General features: G+C 50.9%; 1 protein-coding gene across 2 annotated transcripts in view; it reads right to left on the reverse strand.

Annotated features, from left to right (window-relative positions):
* The window catches only part of MTA2 (metastasis associated 1 family member 2), a 355,080-nt gene that overhangs the window by 44,363 nt on the left and 288,252 nt on the right, over positions 1 to 22,465 (reverse strand). Inside the window, exon 17 of one of the 2 annotated variants that reach the window (XM_086938190.1) lies at positions 6,682 to 6,866. The exons of the other annotated variant lie outside the window; for it this stretch is intronic. Coding sequence (XP_086794316.1) covers positions 6,682 to 6,866 — 185 coding nt within the window. The remainder of the gene's footprint in view (positions 1 to 6,681; positions 6,867 to 22,465) is intronic. 2 annotated transcript variants of the gene reach the window in all.

Here is a 22,465-nt window from a genome sequence, read left to right on the forward strand (position 1 = left end):
TACTGACACCCCTAAGGCCTTTTGGCCTTTAGAAAGTTAGAAATATATTTCCGAACTCCGAGTAACGAAAGTACATCCGAACCCAATGGAAAAAAACAATCTGAGGATGGAGAGGATGCCCATGCGCACTGTAGTCCAGAGGAGGAGTCACCTATCTCGTGATACTTCGAAGACTCTTCCAGGACAACAATGTGCAATCATCCGGACCCAACACTAGGCGACGATCTATGCACAGATATGAATTCAGCAGCCCACATGCCTCGAACATAATAATCGGGTACAAGGGACTCTGGTGATTCATATGGCCCAAGTATTGCGAAGCTGGGAACTGCAACAACATTCAAGCAGAGAGTCCTTATTCCCGCAACAGAGGACAACCGGGCACCCCCAAGGTCGAGAAACTCAGTAAGAAGTTCCCCCCCACTCCTCACTGTCATCCTCCGCCTTATCATGCCTACATGTCCTCAATTGTACGTCCTCTGCCACCACCCATGCAGTCACATCACCCACACAACACTCAAATCTATGACCGACATGCTTCATCCATGTAATCGCAACTCGCCGCTTAACTAGGAACAACAGCAAGTGTAGGAATTTAAACACCATTTCCTGGGCCGTGGGTCTAGGAACGTCACCCAGCAAGCAGATGGTAGGATCCAGAGAACATGAGATGGACACTGTCACCTGTGTCCTAGCTATCACTCTCCCCCAAAACGGCTGTACTATCAGGCACTTCCAGGCCAAGTGTAAAAAGAAGCCAGTGATGACAGCGAGGACAATTGGACAGCTTGTTCCGAACCATTTTATGTAAGAGCAAGGGTGCTATGTATGTACAGCACAGAAAATAGGGGAGTTTAAACCGGGCATTAGACAAAACTGATTTCACCAACTCACACATCCTCTCCCACTGTGCATCCTCAAGGTGCATTCCCAGGTCACTGTCGCAGGCCGCTTGCGCAGGAAAGGGAGTGCACGCCTTGTCAACGATCATAGCTTTATAGAAAGAGAAAATCAAATGGCAACCCTCTCAATGAGTGCAGCAAGCTAAGTGTGCAACATGCTTGCGGCCGCGTGTAACAAGGGCAATATAGCTCCAAGACTAGTGTATTGAAGAAAGTGCCCCACTACCAAGCCCAAACTACGCTGCGCGTCGGCAAATGAGTTAATTCCTCATTGGGGTAGAGATCCCAGGGCCTCAGAACCCTCCTCCAAGCAGACAAATGTGTGGATTCCGCGAACACCCTAAAGGCTGGCAGGTCCCAGAATACAGATAGTTCAAGTAAGAGCAAGCTGCTTGTGTGGACTGAGAGTCATTGCTGTGACCGGCAACACATGTTGTGAGAGACTGAAGACTGGAGATGCATGGTTCCGGAACCATACTTGAGACTGCATCCACGGCTTGGTTTACATTGCTAAATTTACATTTATGTTCTTCCCTAATCGCACTGGCACATGAATCTAACTCTTAGTCTGCACAAGCAGCTTGCTCCAACTTGAACTATCGTAACCTTGGAACCCTACTACCTGGTCTCAGCCTTCCGGAACATCACCCCTCGTACCTGCACTCAGACCTTTACTTATATGGTCCCACGCCGGTCACTATTTATCTTGCCTCCAAAGGCAGCCTGGCCACTGAAGCAGGCAATTAAGTCATATGTAATCAGGCATGCTTATTAAAATGTCCTGAAGATGATCCCAGTATTTTCTTATGGGGTTGTAACGCCGTCGACACGTTGTACATCATATACGCTTGTTTAAAATGTCCTAATTTTTGTGTAATCGTGTCTACTGTATATTCTGTTTGTTCTATGAGAAATGTGCTGAAAACAAACCTTTTCCCTTGCCTGAACCCCTCACTTTATGTTGTACGTCTTTCTTGCTAAAATTGGATACAGGCGTGTGTCCCACTTAAAACTGCTTCTTGTTTATCTGTAAATATTGAATTGATTGCACATTAAATATCTGTCCGGCTGGACAGATTTCTACAATATAGTACTGATTTGGTCTATATTTATTGTCTTTCAACTATTTTTTGCCTGGGGACCACTGTCTTTAGAAAAAAGTCCTAAGAAAGGACAGCAACCTGTAGCGTTTCTGAAAATAGCCCAAGCCCTGCACATTCCAGGAGAAAAGCTGACATGTTCCAATCTTACCCATAGTGAATGAAAGATGCTCCTGGATACCTAAGTCGGCCTCCCTGGGAAATAAGGGCAGGGACCTATGAGTCAACATACGGGAAAAACATTACAACTGCCGGTCCCTCCCCCATGGTGTACAAGTATAAGATAACCAAATTCCCCCTTGCATACACAGGACAAAGAAAAACAGTAGCATGAACTCGGTTAACCCGATCACAGGGGTGGTGGAGGAGGGGTAGGGGTGGTGGAGGAGGGGTAGGGGTGGTGGAGGAGGGGTAGGGGGGTGGAGGAGGGGTAGGGGTGGTGGAGGAGGGGTAGGGGTGGTAGAGTAGGGTGGTGGTGCCCCCCCACCAGAGAGAAACATGCATGCAGCAGGAAAACCCCAACCATGAAACAGCCAGCAAAAGCAGCAGCAGGCACGACCTTCCATACAGAGAGCCCCCCCACAAACAAACCATCAGTCCACACTAACACTTTCAATAACCCTTCAGGGAGTCTCGGTGTCAGGAACATCATCACCTCCTGGGGAAGGGGAGTTTGAGGCCACCTCAGCCGCAGGGGTACCAGTTACCAGAGTCTCAAGCACCAGCAAAGACTAAGCAATCGCAGTTTCAATGGTGTTGCCTTCCCGGACCACAATATAGGACTCCGGAGGATCACTGTCCCATGCCTGGGCTGTTTGCTGACCCCCACCCACCTATTGTAGGGGTAAGAGGCAGTCGGAGGGCTCAAAGGGATCCTGTCTGACAAGTCCAACCAGGACCATGCATCCTCAGGGGGCTCAAAGAAGTGAGACTTCCCTGTCGCAATGAGACTGAGTTTTGCAGGGTAAAGAATCATATACCTGATGTCCATCTCCTGCAAGTTCTTCGTAACCGTCAAAAAATGATTTATGTCACTCCTGTACTTTTTGAGTGTAATCCGGTTAAATTGCAATATTCTAGTTCTCAAAGGGTGGGACGGCTGTCTCCTTGGCAGCCCTCAGGATCACAAAACCTATCCCTATAATTGAGGATTTAGAAATAAGGGCCTGCGATGGAGCCCCCGGGGGTGCACAAGAGCCATTGGTCTGTGAGCACCCATGATGACAAATAGGTCAGATAAACCTCTAGGGTGAAGAGCATGTCTTACATTGTACTCCAGGAATTACTGCTGACTGGCACTCTGCTCTCCCAGGGAAGCCCTGCAGGCGTATGTGATTCCAGTGCGATCGCCTCTCCACGAGATACTCTAATGTGTGAGAGACTACTGACATTTAGGAGACTTGTTTTAAGAGGCGCACCTCTGTCTCAGGGCATCATGATATTGGTTTCTACAAACGCCACTTAGAAGATTTTCGAAGAACTGCACGCAACAGATTTACCTCAATAGACACACCTGTCCCTCAAGCGCTTCCCTTGTGCTCTATATAGAAGGCTGCTCAATAGGGCTCCTCCTTGTGCTCCTGTGATTGGTCATGAGTCTCTGAGGTCTTAGCAAGTGAGTTGATGGGTAGGCTGTCAGGAGGTAGTATACTATGTGATGGTATTGCCCTGTTGGGCCTCTGAGGCCTATATTTCCCCTGATGCGGCCAGGAAAGCACAGGTCGGCTCAGGAAACCCCCCTGAATCACCGTGAAAATTTGCAGCCTGTGTGGGTCTCCAAGCAGGAGTTGCCGCCAAGACAGGGAGAAGCACCAGGGGCACCTGAGGTCACAGAACAATGAGGGTGTCCAAGCAGACCATGCCAGGACCAGCCACTACAAGAACCAATTTCCAACAGATATTGCTAGCGGGAAGAACCACCACCAAGACATGCAGCAGGGCAGTGATTAGGAAGGGCACCAGAGAACCTCCTTCATCCAAGCGCCCGTCTTCATGCTAACAGTACAAAGGCGTATCGCTCACCACCACCCGCAGAGCAATGGAAGGGGGTGGGGAGAGGCTTTCTGGGGGACGACTGCCCAGCATCACCCAGAAGGCCTTCCACCCACCGGGCATGTAGGCCTCCTCTCCAGTCCCCAAATGCACCTCAAGATAGCCTCAAGGTCAACACGTCCCCCAGAGCACCCACGCACTGGTCATCCTGAGGACAGGCCTACGGGGCATTGGACCAAGACTAGGGGCTCTGTACTGCGGGATGTTTCTCTGTCCGGTCAGGGCGATTCTCCTATCTGTGGGAGCCCCCAAGGGAGTAGTTGTCTCCAGGTCCTCATGGGGGCCATGCTGCCGTATAAGGCCAGGGGTCACCTAAGGGCCACTGTCACAGGCCACCAGCTGTGTCTCCTCGGGCACTCCAGCTCCCACTAAAATGGAGGAGGCACCAATGGGCCAGTACGATTTTCTCTCCTCAGGCCCCCGTGACCAACATCTGCTGGGCCACCTTCCAGCAGGCTGCCACACAGACAACATGGGCCTGTGCACTGGCTCCAGAGCCCTCAGGGGTGCTTAGTGCTGGCTTCAACTCTTGCGGAGGGTGTGGGGCCCTCTCGCCACTCAAATGGTTTAACTGTCTATTCTAAGGCACAAAACGGGCAAACCAAAGATTACTTTAGCTCAACCAGTTTTAGGAATATTGAGGTTGGAATTTTTTTTTTTAAATTTACTAAACATTAAGAGAATTTCACCTCCATCCGCCGTCAAAACAATGTAAGAAAGCATTAGCCTTTGCAGACAAGATAAATTGATCAATATGCACCAGTACCCAGCATCATTGGATACGCGTAAGCTAAAACATTCAACCTGAATAAATGTGGCAAATGCTGAGAAAAATGAAGCTCTGAATCTCCACAATGCAGAAAAAAATAAAATGACTAGTCTGGTTCACAAGTAAAGACGTTGAAAGAAAGTCTGGATTTACTTCAAGATACGGGATACAGAGAAAACCTAGAACAAGGAGAATGGCACACAATTTAATTAATTTTTTGGGGAAAACGCTTATGACATGGAAGACTAACAAGAGGATTAAACCTGGAAAAACAAATGTTAAATGAGAGGGGATTGAAGGGCTGGATGGGACCGATTGCCGCAACTTTATGAGCCAATTACTGGAGAACATTTTCCCTATGTTCTCTTGCTCAATTTTCAGTGAGGTACTTCTGTCACCTCGCTTTGGATGCTAGGTGTGAAAAGGGGAGTAAGCTGCTTTCAATAAGAAGCTTAGGCAAGTGTGAAATTTTTAAGACGGAGGAACTGGCAAAGTAGGGGCTTGATCTGGTTCTAGGGTGGAGGTTTAGGAAATTCAGAAAAACAACGATGCACTGATGGTAGTTAAATTGTGTTTAATAAGCATGTTCTTAATCAAGTGTCAGTCTTAGTATCTGGGCAAAGTGTTATTGTATTAAGGCACAGTCAGTCTAAAACACACCTTGTCTCAATATTTGTTCAAGGAATGTCAATGTAGTCCTGTCCACATAAGTGATGTATGGTCTTAGTTTCTTAGTCCCCAGGCATTAAATATTTGCTCGCAAGACACTAATCGAGCCTATGAAGGCCAATTTGCAAAGTTAAGCTTTAGAGTCACTTTTCAGTCTTGTAACACTAGCTCAATATTCCCGTAACTCTCGAAAAGCAGAGATGTTGTTATATTTTGTAAGCATGGCTTAAATAAGATGCACAATGCAGTTAAATTCTGTGGCAAGCTAACAATACAGCTGTCATGTGTAGAGGAATATGCTTTATTCAAAATCTTGCTAGATATCTCAAAACCTCCCACCCCATAAACCCACACAAGGCCCCTTAAAACTATCATTTTTTGCAACGTTAAAATTCAGATCAAATTATACCTTTTTTCCACAACTACACACCACTTACTACTACAGCACAGCCATTTTAATGTACAAACTTGCAGGACCAAAGCAAACACAACATTTTATTAAGTATAATTTGTGATCATGGTATTCTAAAACAGACTTGTCCTGCTAAGAAGATTCAAAATGTGTCAGAGGATGATACAAAATAAGTAGTCACCATAATAATCTATTCCTGCAGGTTCTGAAATCTCCCACAGTCACAGGAACTTCAATCTGTAAGATGTCCTAGCCACATCACTGTTCAAAACCAGTGCAGTGGGCCTCTAATGCAGTGCTCCCATTGGCAGGGCCTCACAGCTGTTTTTCCATAAAGAGGGAATTACCTGGTTCAGCCATAAGATTTTGTGATTCACCTAGTTGATTGAGCAGCAAATGCTTGGAAGAGTTTGTTTGGAAGTGTCAGCGAATGCTAGGGGTTTATTAATTCACTGACGGGGCAATGGACAGGTAAACTGGTCATTTTCATTCGACAGGTAAACTGGTCATTTCCATTCCCTCTGCTTGGGAATGCCTGCTAATGGTTAGTGCTTGTAAAAGGATCGCACAAAAATGCTGTGCTTGGACACACACCACTCACCAGTCAGCCAACCATGCCAAATTAATGGCAGAGGAGGTATCTTGGGGCAAACGCCACCTGCCACCTTACCCCCCTTTTTTGACTGGTTCTGCTGCCCACACCTATTGCTGTCAACACCCCAGGACATGTACTCCAAGCTTCCCATCCTCCCAGCAGTTTTTTAAAAATGTTTTTACCTGGTGTCTTTTGTAGCCACGAAGACGACAGGGTTAGGGGCATCAGCTGGGTTGAGTTTCTGACGCTTCACCATGGGCTGAGTACTGGACCTCATCCCGGAAGACATCGGTCTGCCATTAGCTGCAAACGGGGGGGCCACTGCGGCGGCAGTAGCAACAACAACAGCGGCTCCAGCTCCTGTCACCTGCACCAATCAGAAAGCAGCAAGCGTCACTTAACGACATTTTTGCGCTGGGGTGTAGGGCAGAAAGAGGTAGGATGGGGAGAGCAGAAAGGAGGTTTAAACCTCTGCCTGGACTCAACCAGGAATTGAAGCACAACAGATGTCTGTAGAGTTTATCTGTAGACTCCCTTCAATGCAAGAGTTGTGCAAGTGATTACAGGCCCTCCAAGGGCAAGAAATAGGTAGCCAATGATGATGGCAGATGTGGGGACAAAGAACACCCAAAGATTGTTTACTTATAGTAGTAAGCCAACACCTCTTCTCATTCTTAGCAAATAATGGTTTTCTTACGCCTCAACAGCTCCAAAACCATGTAACATACTACAATCCGAAAGCGTTTGCAACTTTACCAGTGTCTTAACAGATCTATAGGGTATAGCAATGGGGACTACGACCAATAAGACCTGATGCAGACTCTTAATGGAGCGAAGGTTTAAAGGTTATAGTGTATTCAGAAAGCATATTCACAAAATACAGAAAAAAATTACTTGGCAACCTCTTTCATCATACTTTAACTAGTGAAATCTCGCAAAGACCAAGTTCCAAAGCAGACTTTATTTTGCTACAACCTTGATCTCATGTAATAGCACATCTGTGTTTGCTCCTGTTCTCAACAACAAAGCAAACTGCCACAGCATGTTCCTTCCACCCCAAAAGTAGTCTACTGCCTATAGCAGATCCTCCTTAAATCCTAAAGCAAGCTTTCTGCAGAGACTTCAAAACACAGACTCTTAACCTTAGCATATTCCCCAGACATCAGACTGGATATGGAAAACATTGAAGCAGTACCTCTTCAAGCTGGAATGTGGCGACTGCAACTCTTTGCAGACATTGTTGGCACCGGATAGGACATGCACAGGTTTATATAGGCACCGCCCATGTGCACTGACATCAGTTCCTTTCTCTGTGTGCCAACAGATGTGGATCCGGAGCCAACTCTGGCCTCCTGCGACCAATTTGTTTTACAACGTTTTTGCCAGTGTGCAAGAGACACGCACCCCAACAGATGAACAGGTTTTAGGCATTGTGGGGAATGCCACACTAATGTCTATAAATGACCCCCATTTTGTCTGCCTGCGGTCATCCCACGACTCAGCAGCATACATCAACTGCACCCAGAAGCACCCGAAGGCCATTCGGGAGCAAGAAGTTCATTTGGTTGATGCCCAAGTGTAAGGAAATACCTCTTTTTGTATGGTCACCCCCAAGTTTTTCGACTGATGCTGATCAGTGCACAGAGGTCTGCTAACCAGACACAAGTGCCAGTGCCCGTGCCCTGACCCTAAAGTGTAGGTCGAATTGGCTACAGCCAATTTGAAAGGGCTAACTTACCTGTAGGTCCCTAGTAAATGGTACCCAAAGCAAATAAGTTAGAGGGGTACCCTGGGGTTTGCAGCACTGATTGTGCCACTTTGGAGTTTCCCCAAAGAAAAGCAAGTCTCCCAGTTCGCCACTGCAGACTGGTAGAGAAGTCGTGCACCAACAGCCCGACTTTGCCACAGAAATCAATGGCACATATGTGGAAGTCATTCCTCTAGCAGGCCTACCGAGCCCTAAAGGCAGGGTGCAACATAACACAGGCAAGACATGCACTTTACCTGTCCTGACAGTAAATCGCAAGAAACCACCTTTCTTACTGTGGAAAAACGTGGTTGCCAAATTGGCGAGTATAGGGTTACACGCTGACCCCTCAGCTATAGTAATCCTGAACGGTGAGACCAAAGTGGTCACTAAGTTATCAAACAACTCATTAAATTCAGCCCAAATTGTATCTCAATCGAAATTATTGTAACTTTTTGCAGTGTGTAACGTAAACAAAGCTGCCACTTTTTTGCCTGTAAAACTCCTGTGCCTTACTGGACACACATGACGCCTGCTGCACGAGACAGCTTTTTAAAAAAAAAAAATTTGAAAACCTTTATTTGAAAAAATGGATGCATACAAATACGGGCCTACAACCCGGGGGCCGGCCACGGAACAAGACTGGAAAGCACCATTATCAATTAAAGGCACGGAGTGGTTAGACGATATTACCTGACGTTGCAAGTCCATTTTGCTAACTAAGTGTAACCACTCAACACAGGATCAAAGGAGGTTAATTTTTATATATTAAAAGAATAAAGGATCAGTCGTATAAACAGCGACCTGGTGTACGCGGCGGGGAACAAAACCAATTACGTCATAATAGTAAGTCCACAGATCAGTAATCAGAAAGGTCCAAATCATGCAAACCATAGGTTCACGTACAGTCCTCGTTGGTAGTGTCCACTTGCAACCTCACGTACCCAGGAACAAACTGAACAGCGTTCCTGTTGGACAGGCCACATGACGGGCCGCTCTCCCCCGGCTCGACCAAGCCCGAGCCAGTCATACAAGCACCACACACCACCATTGCACGTCCTACGTCCCCTCAGGGACACCTGCCCTCAAGCATGATAACCTCGTGGGTCCGATCCACGGCCGACCCACGCGCCCAGCCCGGGCCGCCATCTTGGACACTTCGCCACGAGGCCGCCTGGCCCCCGATCGACCTCAACCCTGGGCCGAGCCCGGCCTCAGACATTCCGGCACCACCCTCCACCCAGGAGGCGAGCGAGCTACTTGGCCAGTCAATGGGAGAAAGAGGTGTCGATGGTTCTCCCCCGGCCAGTGCCGCTCGCCCATCGCCTCCCCGGGCGCTGGCTCCACCCCCCTGCTGGGTGTCTGGACTCCCTCATCCCGGACCTCCCGACCTCCAAGTGCGAGGGTCCGGACATCAAAGCACGCCAGCCCTATAACTGGGGCAGCTCCAGAACAGGAAGGCAGTTGTATCTTGGAGTCGAGAGACGAAAGAAGAACTCATCCTGGACGGACTACTGGCGCTGCCGTAGCTCTGTCCTGTGCACCATCATCCTGCCTGTTGGCGCTGCCACAGCCGTCGTAACCTTCATCCTTCACCGTCGTCCGGATCTGCTGGCGAGGCCGCGGACCGTTGTAACTGTCATCTGCATCGGGACCTGCTTGGCTTCTCCACGGCCCGTCGACCATCCTTCATCCATATCGGGACCTGCTTGGCTTCTCCACGGCCCGCCGACCACCCTTCATCCATCTCGGGACCTGCTTGGCTCCTCCACGGCCCGATCAGCAACCACGCCGAGCTCGAGGATTGAGAGCTATTGAACTCATTGGTAACTAAGACTGTCCCGCTACCCTTTTCCTCAACCAGAGATCAGAACCGAGGGGACCCCTGAGTCCAGACCTCCTTGTATTATATCAACGTAACCTAAGAAGTGCCTATAAAGTCTCGTTAACCTTCAATCTTGTGTGGTGTCCGTCTGTGGGGGGGAAGTTACTTATCTGTACAGTCGTTGGAGACGGCTCTCCCTGGAGACCTCTCCCCGTAATCTCGGCCGACCCTCCCGGTCCGTCTAACATTGGTGGCCAGCGGCGCGATCCGAATCACCGCATAACGTACAGAGAGTAGCTCACCCCACAACGAACAACAATGTCGACTAAAGAGAGCGGATCAACTGAGAAGTTCCAAATGGAAAAGCTAGAGGAATACAGCCATCGTGAACTAAAGCAGTTCTGCATCGAACTAGGTATCGCTACCACCGGACTAAGTACCAAGGACGATTTTAAGCATGCCCTAGAATCTTGGGCAGAGACCGGGGATGTCGAAGCCCCGGAGCAAAGCACCGCGAAAAAGACCAACACGGCCCCTGAAGAGCAAAGAACGGGTCTCTCGCAAGACGAGATCCAAGAAAGAGAAAAAGCCCGACTACACGAACTTGAAATGGCCCGACTCAAGATGGACATAGAACTCAAATTGGCCGAGCAAAAAATAAACTTAGAGCACCTTCGCCTCCGAGAAGAAAGAGAGGAGAAACAGAGGCAAAGGGAGCTCGAGGAAAAAAGACTAACGTACGAGCACGAGCGGAACCTAGCCGAGATCAACCTGCGCAAACAGAATAAAGAATTAGGGGTGCCCGACAGACCGTCCACCCCCGGGACCACGGACAAAAAAGTGCACATCCCCAAGGATGTGGTCCGAGAATATTTTCGAGAAGACGACATCCAGCAATGGTTTAAGGCATATGAAATCGCGATGACTGCGCACCGGATCGATAGAGCCGACTGGGGAGCCGGCCTATGGGGCAAATTCCTCAATGAGGGCCGCGATACTCTGTTACAGCTCCCAGACCACCAGATGACCTCCTACGACCATATGAAAGCGGCCCTCCTCACTCGCTATGGCCTCACGCCCGAGATGTACCGTCAGAGGTTCCGAGACTGCACACGCATTCCAGGTACAACTTGGGTGGACTATGTAACGTACTTCAGCCGAGCCTTCGAAGGCTGGATCAGAGGGAACAACGTCACGACCTACGAGCAGTTGTTCAATCTGATGGTATGGGAGCATCTGTCCAACAACTGCTTCATTGAACTACGCCAACACCTCCTCGACAGCAAGTTAACCGATCCCCGGCAGCTCGCAGCCGAAGCTGACCGGTGGGAGATCACCCGAGTGGGCCGGAATGGGTCCTACGAGCAGAACAGGAACAACAATGGTCACCACCGATCCAGAGGAGGAGGAGGGGGCCAAGGACGAGGAAGAGACAACACTCCGGCCGCCCCCACTACCAGCACCACCCCCCCGGCCAACCGGGGCAGCACCCCGGCGCGACCGGGATACAGAGCCAATGTTACATGTCACCGATGCCAACGAGTAGGCCACTATGCAAATGACCCAAGCTGCCCGCAGTATCCGAGCCCAAGACCCCGCCAGGTGGCCGCCGCGGCACTAGGGGAAGAACAGATCTCCGAGGAACCAGAAACAGACGAGCAAGAGTATCAAGGGTGGGAGCCAGCCGCCATGACTCTCGCGTGCTTAGGGGGAAGAGACATGGTCCCGCGGGTCCCCCTACCCGCTAACACCCAGAAGTACAGCCAATGGGTGAGCATCAATGGACAACGGGCCGAAGCCCTTCGAGACACCGGGGCCAGTGTGACAGCCGTCCGCTGTCATCTGGTGACCCCAGAACAATATCTACCGAACATTCTCTGCCCTGTACGATCAGCCGACAACTCGGAGAGTCTGTGTCGGATGGCCTGCGTCCCCTTTGAGTGGGGAGGGGTCTCCGGCATGTTGAAAGTAACGGTCCGAGACGACGCCCCCGTGGACTGCCTCCTCGGAAATGACCTGGAAAGCTCCCCGTGGGCAGCCGTGGAGCGAAAAGAACACTTGGGGATGTTGGGCGTCCCAGACTGGGCGTGCGTCACCACCCGGTCTATGGCCGCCCGTGCCAACCATCACCCGGAAGAACCAGAATGGCCGGCGCCTCCGCCTCCGGTCGCCCCCGCCGAGACCCCCGACCAGGGCATCCCCCTCGAACCTGCTCAACCTTCCGACCTTGCTAATCTCGACCAGTGGGCTCAAGAAGGGGGGCCCACACAAGAACAATTTCGTCAGGAGCAGAAGACCTGTCCCTCCCTTGAGGGACTCCGACAACAAGCGCTCGCCCAAAGCGCAGGGGATACCTCCGGAACTCATTGGGTCTACTGGGACAATGACCTACTGTACAGCGAGCAACGAATCGCCGAGCTGGGGGCCAACCGAGTACTAGTGGTGCCACTCCGCTTTAGAGACTTCCTGCTAAATCTGGCCCACGATGTCCCCCTGGCAGGGCACCTGGGACAAGATAAAACCTACAGCCGCCTAGTGACCCACTTCTTCTGGCCGAAAATGAGAAACGATGTGCACCAGCATTGCCGATCTTGCCCCACGTGCCAAGCCAGTGGGAAGAGCGGCCGCAAATTAAAGGCCCCCCTGCAACCCTTTCCCGTAGTCACGACCCCATTTGAGAGGGTCGGAATAGACATTGTGGGACCCCTAGACCCACGTACAAGACAAGGCCATCGCTTCATCCTAGTACTAGTGGACCACGCCACCCGCTACCCTGAGGCTATTCCTCTCCGGACCGTCACAGCCCCAGTGGTCGGCAGGGCCCTGATGGGGGTCTTCTCCCGTGTGGGGTTCCCCCGAGAAGTCGTCAGTGACAGAGGCACGAACTTTATTTCCAAATACATGAAGTCCCTCTGGCAACAGTGTGGGGTCACCTACCGCTTCACGACCCCCTATCACCCCCAAGGAAACGGACTTGTTGAGCGGTTCAATCGCACTCTAAAAGGGATGATCGGGGGATTGGAAGAACCCCTCCGTCGCCAGTGGGACGTGCTGCTGCCGTGCCTCCTCTTCGCCTACCGGGAGGTCCCACAGAAGTCCCTAGGCTTCAGCCCATTCGAGCTGCTCTATGGGCACCCAGTACGGGGGCCACTCAGCCTGATCAAAGAAGGCTGGGAGTTGCCTCCGGCCAAGAGTCCTCCAGATGTCTTCCGGTACCTCCTCACCCTCCGCAACCAGTCCCAGCGGTTCAGAGACCTAGCGAAAGCCAACCTAGAGGCCAGTCAAGAGGACATGAAGAGATGGTATGACCAGAACGCCTCATCTATTGAATTCGAGCCGGGGCAACAGGTCTGGGTAATGTCCCCCACAGAACCGTGCGCTCTCCAAGACAAATGGACGGGACCCTTCAAAGTAATCGAGCGCAAGGGACCCGCCACCTATCTGATCGATATGGAGTCCGCCCGGAATCCGCTCCGAGTCCTCCACACCAACAGACTGAAACCCCACTTTGCACGAACAGAACTCAGCCTCTTGATGGCCACAGACAACGGGGTTGAGGACGACTCCGAGCCTCTCCCTGACCTCTTGCGGACCCAGGAGCAAGACGGCTCCGTGGATGGGGTCCGACTCTCGGAGACCCTCTCCCAGGAACAACGCCAAGAGTGCCAAGCCCTCCTATCACGGTTTGCCAGCCTGTTCTCCCTCACCCCAGGTGTCACTTCCTGGTGTGTGCACGATGTGGACACCGGAGACAGCCCTCCTATCCGCCACCGGGCCTACCGCGTACCTGATCGGGTACGGGCCTGCATCCAGGCGGAAGTAACTAAAATGCTCACGCTCGGGGTCATCGAGCCCTCCGACAGTCCATGGGCCAGCCCGGTCGTACTGGTCCCCAAAGCAGCCGCCCCCGGAACCACACCCGAACTCCGGTTCTGTGTCGACTACCGGGGCCTGAATGAAGTCACCAGAACGGACGCACACCCCATCCCCCGGGCAGATGAACTGGTCGACCGAATGGGCGCTGCCCGCTACCTCAGCATCTTCGATCTAACGGCAGGATATTGGCAGATCGGCCTCACACCCCGAGCACAAGAACGTTCTGCCTTCTCCACCCCCGATGGCCACTATCACTTCACGGTCATGCCCTTCGGCATGAAAAATGCCCCAGCGACGTTCCAACGGCTCGTCAATCAGGTCCTGGCGGGGCTCGAAGAGTTCAGCGCCGCCTACCTGGACGACATCGCTGTGTACAGCCACCACTGGACCGAGCACCTCCACCACCTCCAAGCAGTGTTGCAAGCCCTTCAGCGAGCTGGCCTCACGATCAAGGCCAGCAAATGTCAAATTGGACAAGGGTCAGTGACCTACCTCGGACACCAAGTGGGAAGCGGTCTAGTGGCCCCTCTTCAACTGAAAATTGCCGCCATCCAGAACTGGCAACCCCCTAACACTCAAACTGAGGTGCGAGCCTTCCTGGGCCTCACGGGCTACTACCGAAGGTTCGTGAAAGACTATGGTACCATCGTGGGGCCTCTCACCGAACTCACGTCGAAAAATCAGCCCAAGAAGGTGAACTGGACCCCAGAGTGTCAAGCGGCCTTCGAACAGCTAAAGGCCGCCATGTGTTCCGCTCCTGTACTCCAGGCCCCAGACTACAGCCGGGAGTTCGTCGTCCAGACGGATGCCTCCGACCAGGGCATTGGGGCGGTCCTGTCCCAGGTGAACACCGAAGGCCTTGATCAACCGGTGGCCTTCATCAGCCGGAGACTCCTACCACGGGAGCAACGCTGGAGCACCATAGAGAGGGAAGCCTTCGCTGTGGTATGGGCCCTCAAGAAGCTCCGACCCTACCTTTTTGGCACCCACTTCCGGGTGCAGACTGACCACCGACCCCTGCAGTGGTTGATGCATATGCGGGGGGAAAACCCAAAACTGCTACGCTGGTCCATCTCCTTGCAAGGTATGGACTTTACCGTTGAACACCGGCCTGGGTCTGACCACGCCAACGCGGATGGCCTGTCCCGGTTTTTCCGCCTCGACGAAGAGAGTCCCCAAGAGGATGGGTAACTCTCCCCGCCTTCAGCTGGGGGGGACGCATGTTGGACAGGCCACATGACGGGCCGCTCTCCCCCGGCTCGACCAAGCCCGAGCCAGTCATACAAGCACCACACACCACCATTGCACGTCCTACGTCCCCTCAGGGACACCTGCCCTCAAGCATGATAACCTCGTGGGTCCGATCCACGGCCGACCCACGCGCCCAGCCCGGGCCGCCATCTTGGACACTTCGCCACGAGGCCGCCTGGCCCCCGATCGACCTCAACCCTGGGCCGAGCCCGGCCTCAGACATTCCGGCACCACCCTCCACCCAGGAGGCGAGCGAGCTACTTGGCCAGTCAATGGGAGAAAGAGGTGTCGATGGTTCTCCCCCGGCCAGTGCCGCTCGCCCATCGCCTCCCCGGGCGCTGGCTCCACCCCCCTGCTGGGTGTCTGGACTCCCTCATCCCGGACCTCCCGACCTCCAAGTGCGAGGGTCCGGACATCAAAGCACGCCAGCCCTATAACTGGGGCAGCTCCAGAACAGGAAGGCAGTTGTATCTTGGAGTCGAGAGACGAAAGAAGAACTCATCCTGGACGGACTACTGGCGCTGCCGTAGCTCTGTCCTGTGCACCATCATCCTGCCTGTTGGCGCTGCCACAGCCGTCGTAACCTTCATCCTTCACCGTCGTCCGGATCTGCTGGCGAGGCCGCGGACCGTTGTAACTGTCATCTGCATCGGGACCTGCTTGGCTTCTCCACGGCCCGTCGACCATCCTTCATCCATATCGGGACCTGCTTGGCTTCTCCACGGCCCGCCGACCACCCTTCATCCATCTCGGGACCTGCTTGGCTCCTCCACGGCCCGATCAGCAACCACGCCGAGCTCGAGGATTGAGAGCTATTGAACTCATTGGTAACTAAGACTGTCCCGCTACCCTTTTCCTCAACCAGAGATCAGAACCGAGGGGACCCCTGAGTCCAGACCTCCTTGTATTAGTTCCCATAATAGTAAAAACCATCAGGGAGACAGATAAAGTTGCAATCATTATACAACCCAGCCCGGGAGATAAGAAAACAAAAATACTGAAAGAAAAATAAAAAGAAAGGAGGGAATAGGGGGAATCCACGTTACTGTACCCGCCCCACGGCGGTATTGGCGATCAATAATGCAACTGGCAAACGTGCTCGGGGGCGGGGTAACTAATTCAGGATAAACAAGGCCGTGGGCACCATATCACATCAAATACCTAATCCTCCCCCCTAGTAACTCACCCCGCCGGGATACGCACAGTCGTGGAGACCCAAGGAAAGGACACAAAAGAGCCATAGAAACAAATAACTATCTAATAGACCCTAATCCACCCACCCCACCCTGCACCCCTGCAGAAGGCTACGGCCTACCCCCCCCCCCCCCCCCCCCAGCAGCGTGCCTGTCGCCCTATTTATGAACCCGAAATATAGAATGAGATGGTACAGAGAAAAAGAGAGAAAGAGAAAAAGAAGAGCCTGGGGAGAGGAACCATGTAGCAGGAAGCGCAGCCCCCACCCCCCCCCCCCCCCCGCCCACATAAACCATGAGTGCGGCCCAAAACGAAACTGGCTAGTTTTCGGATATCAATGAGCATGAAAGAATCAACAAATTATCACAATTTGGGGCAGTCCATATCTCTGTGAACCCAATAGTAGTCCTCCGGAGTAAGAACCGGGCTCATCCTAGTCCTTTTTTGACGAACTCCACGATGTACGTCGATGCAGAGAAAAGGCAGTAAAAAAGTCGCTGGACAAACAATGGGAGCAACCAAGGAGGTCTCCCCTGCCGATGGCAAAGCAGGAGCTGTTCACGGCAGTCATGTATACCAGTGTCAATGATCACCAGCAGTTCCACCCGCTTACGTATCGGAGCGTCGCTACATCCACCAGAAAGCGGGAAACAAACAACGACCACCTCTGGTCAATCCGCGTCCCCAAGGGACGACCCGGGAGCAATGGCGGCCATCACCTCGTCCTGTACATTAGAGTCGTGGGCCAAGGCCAACTGCCAAAGCTTCAGCGCCTCCAGGACGTCACCAATCGTGGGTTCGCTCTCATCAGAACAGGCCCAAGTGGACCACAAAGGCAAGGAATCGGCATCCCGGGGCGTTCCACAGGACATGGCATCAGCCGCCATTTTGCAACTGTTGCGTCGTTACTCCGAAACCAAAACCCGGGGTGGGGCTCACCTGCAGGGCCCCCGCGGGATCCCCCTCAAACGCACAGACAACACCCACGGTGCTGAAATAATGAACACCAAAAGAGGGGGACCCGCCGGCGATGGAGTCCGGAATGGCCGGACCGCAACAAAGGGGGGAGCCACCAACACGGCGTCCCCCACACACAGCTCGCCGCACACCACCTCTGGAACACCGGACGGTAGTCCCAGGCACGTTCATTTGCCTCCGGGCTCTTCGCACATCGGCATCTTCCGGACGGCCTCAAACCTCCACCCGAGGCCGCCGCCGACACAGTCTCGCCGGCAACTCGCAGAAGGCAAGGCCCCGGTCTCCACCCTGAAGAGGCCGCACTTTCCGGGAGGACGCCGCTGCGGACCCACCGAGCGCCGGATCCACCAGGATGAATGGTGAGTGACTGCAGAACTTCGCATATAAATTGTTATCTTTTTGGGGCAGGATGAGTGCCAGGATAGTCTAGTTTGGGGTGTGCACCTGTTACAACGCATTTTTTACAACGCACTACTGTTACAACGCATCCATTACAACGCGGATACTGTTACAACTCATGTTTTTACAACACATTTTTTTACAACGCAGGTACCTTTACAACGCATACCATTACAACGTAAGTATTGGTAAGTATATAGTTATTTTTTAAATGTTATATGTTTGGGGTAAAGGGGTATTTTTAGGGGTTAGGGTCAGTTTTGGGTTTTTGGGTAAAGGGGTATTTTTAGGGTTTAGGGTCAGTTTTCAGTTTTTGGGTAAAGGGGTATTTTTAGGGTTCAGGGTCAGTTTTCAGTTTTTGGGTAAAGGGGTATTTTTAGGGTTCAGGGTCAGTTTTCAGTTTTTGGGTAAAGGGGTATTTTTAGGGTTCAGGGTCAGTTTTCAGTTTTTGGGTAAAGGGGTATTTTTAGGGTTCAGGGTCAGTTTTCAGTTTTTGGGTAAAGGGGTTTTTTTAGGGTTCAGGGTCAGTTTTTGGGTAAAGGGGTATTTTTAGGGTTCAGGGTCAGTTTTCAGTTTTTGGGTAAAGGGGTATTTTTAGGGTTCAGGGTCAGTTTTTAGTTTTTGGGTAAAGGGGTATTTTTAGGGTTCAGGGTCAGTTTTCAGTTTTTGGGTAAAGGGGTATTTTTAGGGTTCAGGGTCAGTTTTTAGTTTTTGGGTAAAGGGGTATTTTTAGGGTTCAGGGTCAGTTTTCAGTTTTTGGGGTACAGGGTAAAAATAAATTAAATTTAATTTTAAATTAAATTATTTAATAGTAAATAAATTAAATTAAATTGCATTATTTTTGGGGTTGAGGGTCAGTTTTGAGTTTTTGGGGTACAGGGTAAAAATAAAGTTATATTTTTTTAATTTTCAATAATTAATTTAAATTATATTTCATAAAATTACTTTAATTTATTTTTGGGGTTTAGGGTCAGTTTTCAGTTTCTGGGGTACAGGGGTACATGGTAAAAATAAAGTAATATTAATTTAAATTTAAAATAATTAACGGAAATTAAATTATTTAAAATTACATTAAATTATATTTTTAAAATTAAGTTACTATTATATTATTAATATTAACATATACTTACCAATACTTACGTTGTAATGGTCTGCGTTGTAAAGGTACCTGCGTTGTAAAAAAATGCGTTGTAAATACATGCGTTGTTACAGTATCCGCGTTGTAAAAACCGCGTTGTAACGGTATGCGGAGTAAAAGTCCGCGTTGTAACATCATATATCCCTAGTTTGGGCCGGGAGGCCGGCGGAGCAGAGCTACCGTGCGGCCATCACGATGTCGAGCTTGGCTCCTCCCGACGAGACAGCTTTTTACCCTCCTGGAGGGACAGACTAATGACTCAAAGGAGAACAAGGAGAGATTGCAGTCCAGTGAGGCGCCACCAGCCTTCTGCAGGAAGCCAATTGGGTGTCAGCCCCAAAAGGCAGGCTTCAAAGGTGAGGAGGGAACTTATATGATGAAGCATGTCACCTAACTGAGTGAGGGTTCTTGTCCTAAAGGAAATTTCTCCCCCTACTTTTTCTCTTCCGACATTACACAACTCCAACCTTTCTTTTTCTTTCTCACATACAGCCGGATATGCACAGTGTGATAATAAGTATTCTATTGAGGGATTAGTACCCCCTGACTTTCCTTCTGATCCCCACTGATCCGAAGTGTGTTTTCAAAGGTGAAGCAGCCTTTGAAGGGCAGATGTGTAGCATGGGGGAGGTGGGGGGAATGTGAGGCAGAGAGGGGAAAGTAAATGCCTAACTGGTTTCCCGGCGGGCATGTAGCCCTGAGGGAGCCACACCCCGGGGGTGGTCCAGGGAGGTCTGTGAACCAGGAGAGGGGGGTCTAGCCATGTTGGAAGTAGGCAGAATGATGCATCCTGGCATAGCCAGATGCCACACTTCACAGGAAGTGGTCACCAGGTGGGAGGGAGCCTGGTAGCCTATTGGCACTTTGAGCAGAAAGGGGGCAATCCTGGCACCCAGACCTCCGATCTCGACTGACTTGGAAGAAGGACTACCCTGCTGCACCAACGGACCAGCAAAGAGTAAACACTGTTAAAGACTGCACCTGCTGGCTAACGAAGAGAGGGAACCTGCCGGCTCTGTTCTGCTCAAAGAGGAGTGCTCTCCACAGCCCAGTCAAGCCAAGAGACTCCACGGGCCAGCCGACTGTCTCTTGTTTGCAGCACAGGGACACAACAGCTGAAGAAGCCTGTTGTGGCACAATGGTAACCGTAAGTCTTCAAACCGGTACCACCATTGCAATGCAGCACTGAGGGCCAAGAGTTGATGCACAGAGATGCACCAGAGTTGGCTGAACCCAGGAGAGCTGCTATATAGTTGCTTAGACCCTCAAAAGACAAGTTACTGATCTAGGTAGGATTGACCTGTGACTGCAACAACGGGCAACTGGACTTCGGCCAGACCAGAGGAATCCGTGGGAACCAAGCAAGGATTCCCTGCAGGTAGACCCCCGTTGCATCAACCACACCTTCTGCATCCTTCAACCCTTGCACCAGGATCACTCCATCGCAATCAATTGCAATGTACAAACAAGCATTTGCAATGCAATAGGTCTCGCATTTGCAAGAGTTTGAGCGATTGGCATTGTAAATTACAATGCCTTTTATTTATGTTTTTGATAATCCACAAGCGGTGTGTAGACACACACTTTGTACTTCTAATTGTTGCATACGAGAAGCAAGGCTGGCAGTAACTGCTCCTCTTAACTGCCAGTCTTGCTTCTCCTAAGCAAGGACTATAAGAACAAAGTGTGTTATTACGCACTGCTTGCAGGTTTACATAAATTACAGGCATTTTCATGTACATTGCCAATAGCTCAAACTTTTGCAGATGCAAGACCTATTGCATTGCAAATGCTTTTTATTCCAGCATTCAGTTTGAGGACTCCCGCCTCAGTCCAGGCAGAACTGGACACCCATCCCTACGTTACTGTAGAATTCGCCTGGGCCCATCAATCTGTAAATCTTCCTTTCTCATAGGGCTGGGTTGGAGATCTGATCTACGGAGCCCCTGCATGGCTAACTTCCTAACCTAATAGTACCATCACCCTCCCCAATGCTTTTATAGCTCTACATGACTTCCTCCCCTACTCAGTGCTCGCAGTCACCTCACCTCTAGATCCCGTGGAGGGCCCGAGGCCCCTGACGCTCTGTACGTTGCTAGAGGCATGCAGGCGAAAAGCGGGCGCCGCAAAGAAGTAGCCGAAGTAATAAGGGAGGCGGCGGCGGTGCTACCTCGAAAAACGATGGTCTATTCTCTATTTTTATCACTGTATCGGACCATGGAAATAGTGAAAAAAGAAGATTCTGGGGTGAGATGGAAATAAACATGTGGAGGGCTTTGACTCACCCGTGAAAATCAACTTTAGGAGATCTATGCACAGATATGAATGTCAGCAGCCCTACATGCCAAGAACAGATGCATACTGGTAAGTAGCATATTCCGTTCGAGGCATGTGGGCTGCTGAATTCATATCTGTGCATAGACTGTATAGCAGTATCTCCTCTAGCGGTGGTTACCTGTGCCAGCTGCAGCAGTTTGAAAGAGTTTTGAGGACAGCCTGGCCTACAGCAGCTTGCTGCTTTGCTTGCACGTCTACACAGTAGTGTTTTGTGAAAGTGTGTATGGTAGTCCATGTGGCTGCTCTACATTTTTTTTTTTTTTTTTGAGTTTTCTATAGCGCTGGCCAGACCCGAGGGTATCGGAGCGCTTGACAATCGTTCTAGAGGGAACGGGTGAGGAGTAGTACAGTACAAAAGTGTTCATACAAGATCAGGGGTTAACAAACTTCTTTGGCGCGTGCGGGCGGGGTTGAGGTAGTGTCTTTGAGGTAGTCCGGGTAGCAGGGTGAGCTGCTGAGGTAGAGTTCGGGAATGCGCGATTGAGGTAGAGGGTTTTTAGGCGGCTCTTGAAATCTGGGAAGGAGGGGTTGGTTCTGATGTCCACTGGGAGGGAGTTCCAGATTTTTGGGGCGTTGCCAGCAAAAGAGCGGTTTGCGGTTTTTTGTTTCCGTGTTTTCAGGGGGATTAGTAGTGAGTTTGAGCTTCTGAGGTTTCTGGATTGACCCGCTTTCTTGAGCTTGGAGGCTAAGTATTCCGGTTTCCCTGTGTGCAAAGCTTTATGCGTGAGACAGGCCGTTCTGAAGTTGGCGCGCATTTCCACTGGGAGCCATTTTAAATCCTTGAGTGCGGGCGATATGTGGTCGAATTTTTTTGCACCAGAGACCATTCTGGCGGCTGCGTTGAGGGTGGTTTTCAGTGGCGCAAGGTGGGATAGGGTTGCAATCCCATAGTCTAGTCTGGATAGCACCAGTGCTTGTGTGGCTTGTTAGAGATCCCTCTGGGGGATGTGTGGTTTGATTTTGTTTAGGAGTTTCAGACTGAAGAAGGCACTCTTTGCGGAGTTCTTAATGTGGTTCGTCATTGACAGTTTGTGGTCAAGAGTGATTCCGAGTGATTTTACTGAGTTGGTCAGGGTGAGATTTCCTTTGAGAGCGTTAATTGCTTTCACCCATTCGGTGATATGGGGGTTGTCATCTTTGTTGGAGATGAGTAGGATCTCAGTCTTTCCTTGGTTGAGTTTGAGGTGATTTGTCCCTAGCCAGTCTTGGATTTCTATGAGA

Source organism: Lissotriton vulgaris, chromosome 9, assembly GCF_964263255.1.
Source record: "Lissotriton vulgaris chromosome 9, aLisVul1.2, whole genome shotgun sequence".
NCBI lineage: Eukaryota > Metazoa > Chordata > Amphibia > Caudata > Salamandridae > Lissotriton > Lissotriton vulgaris.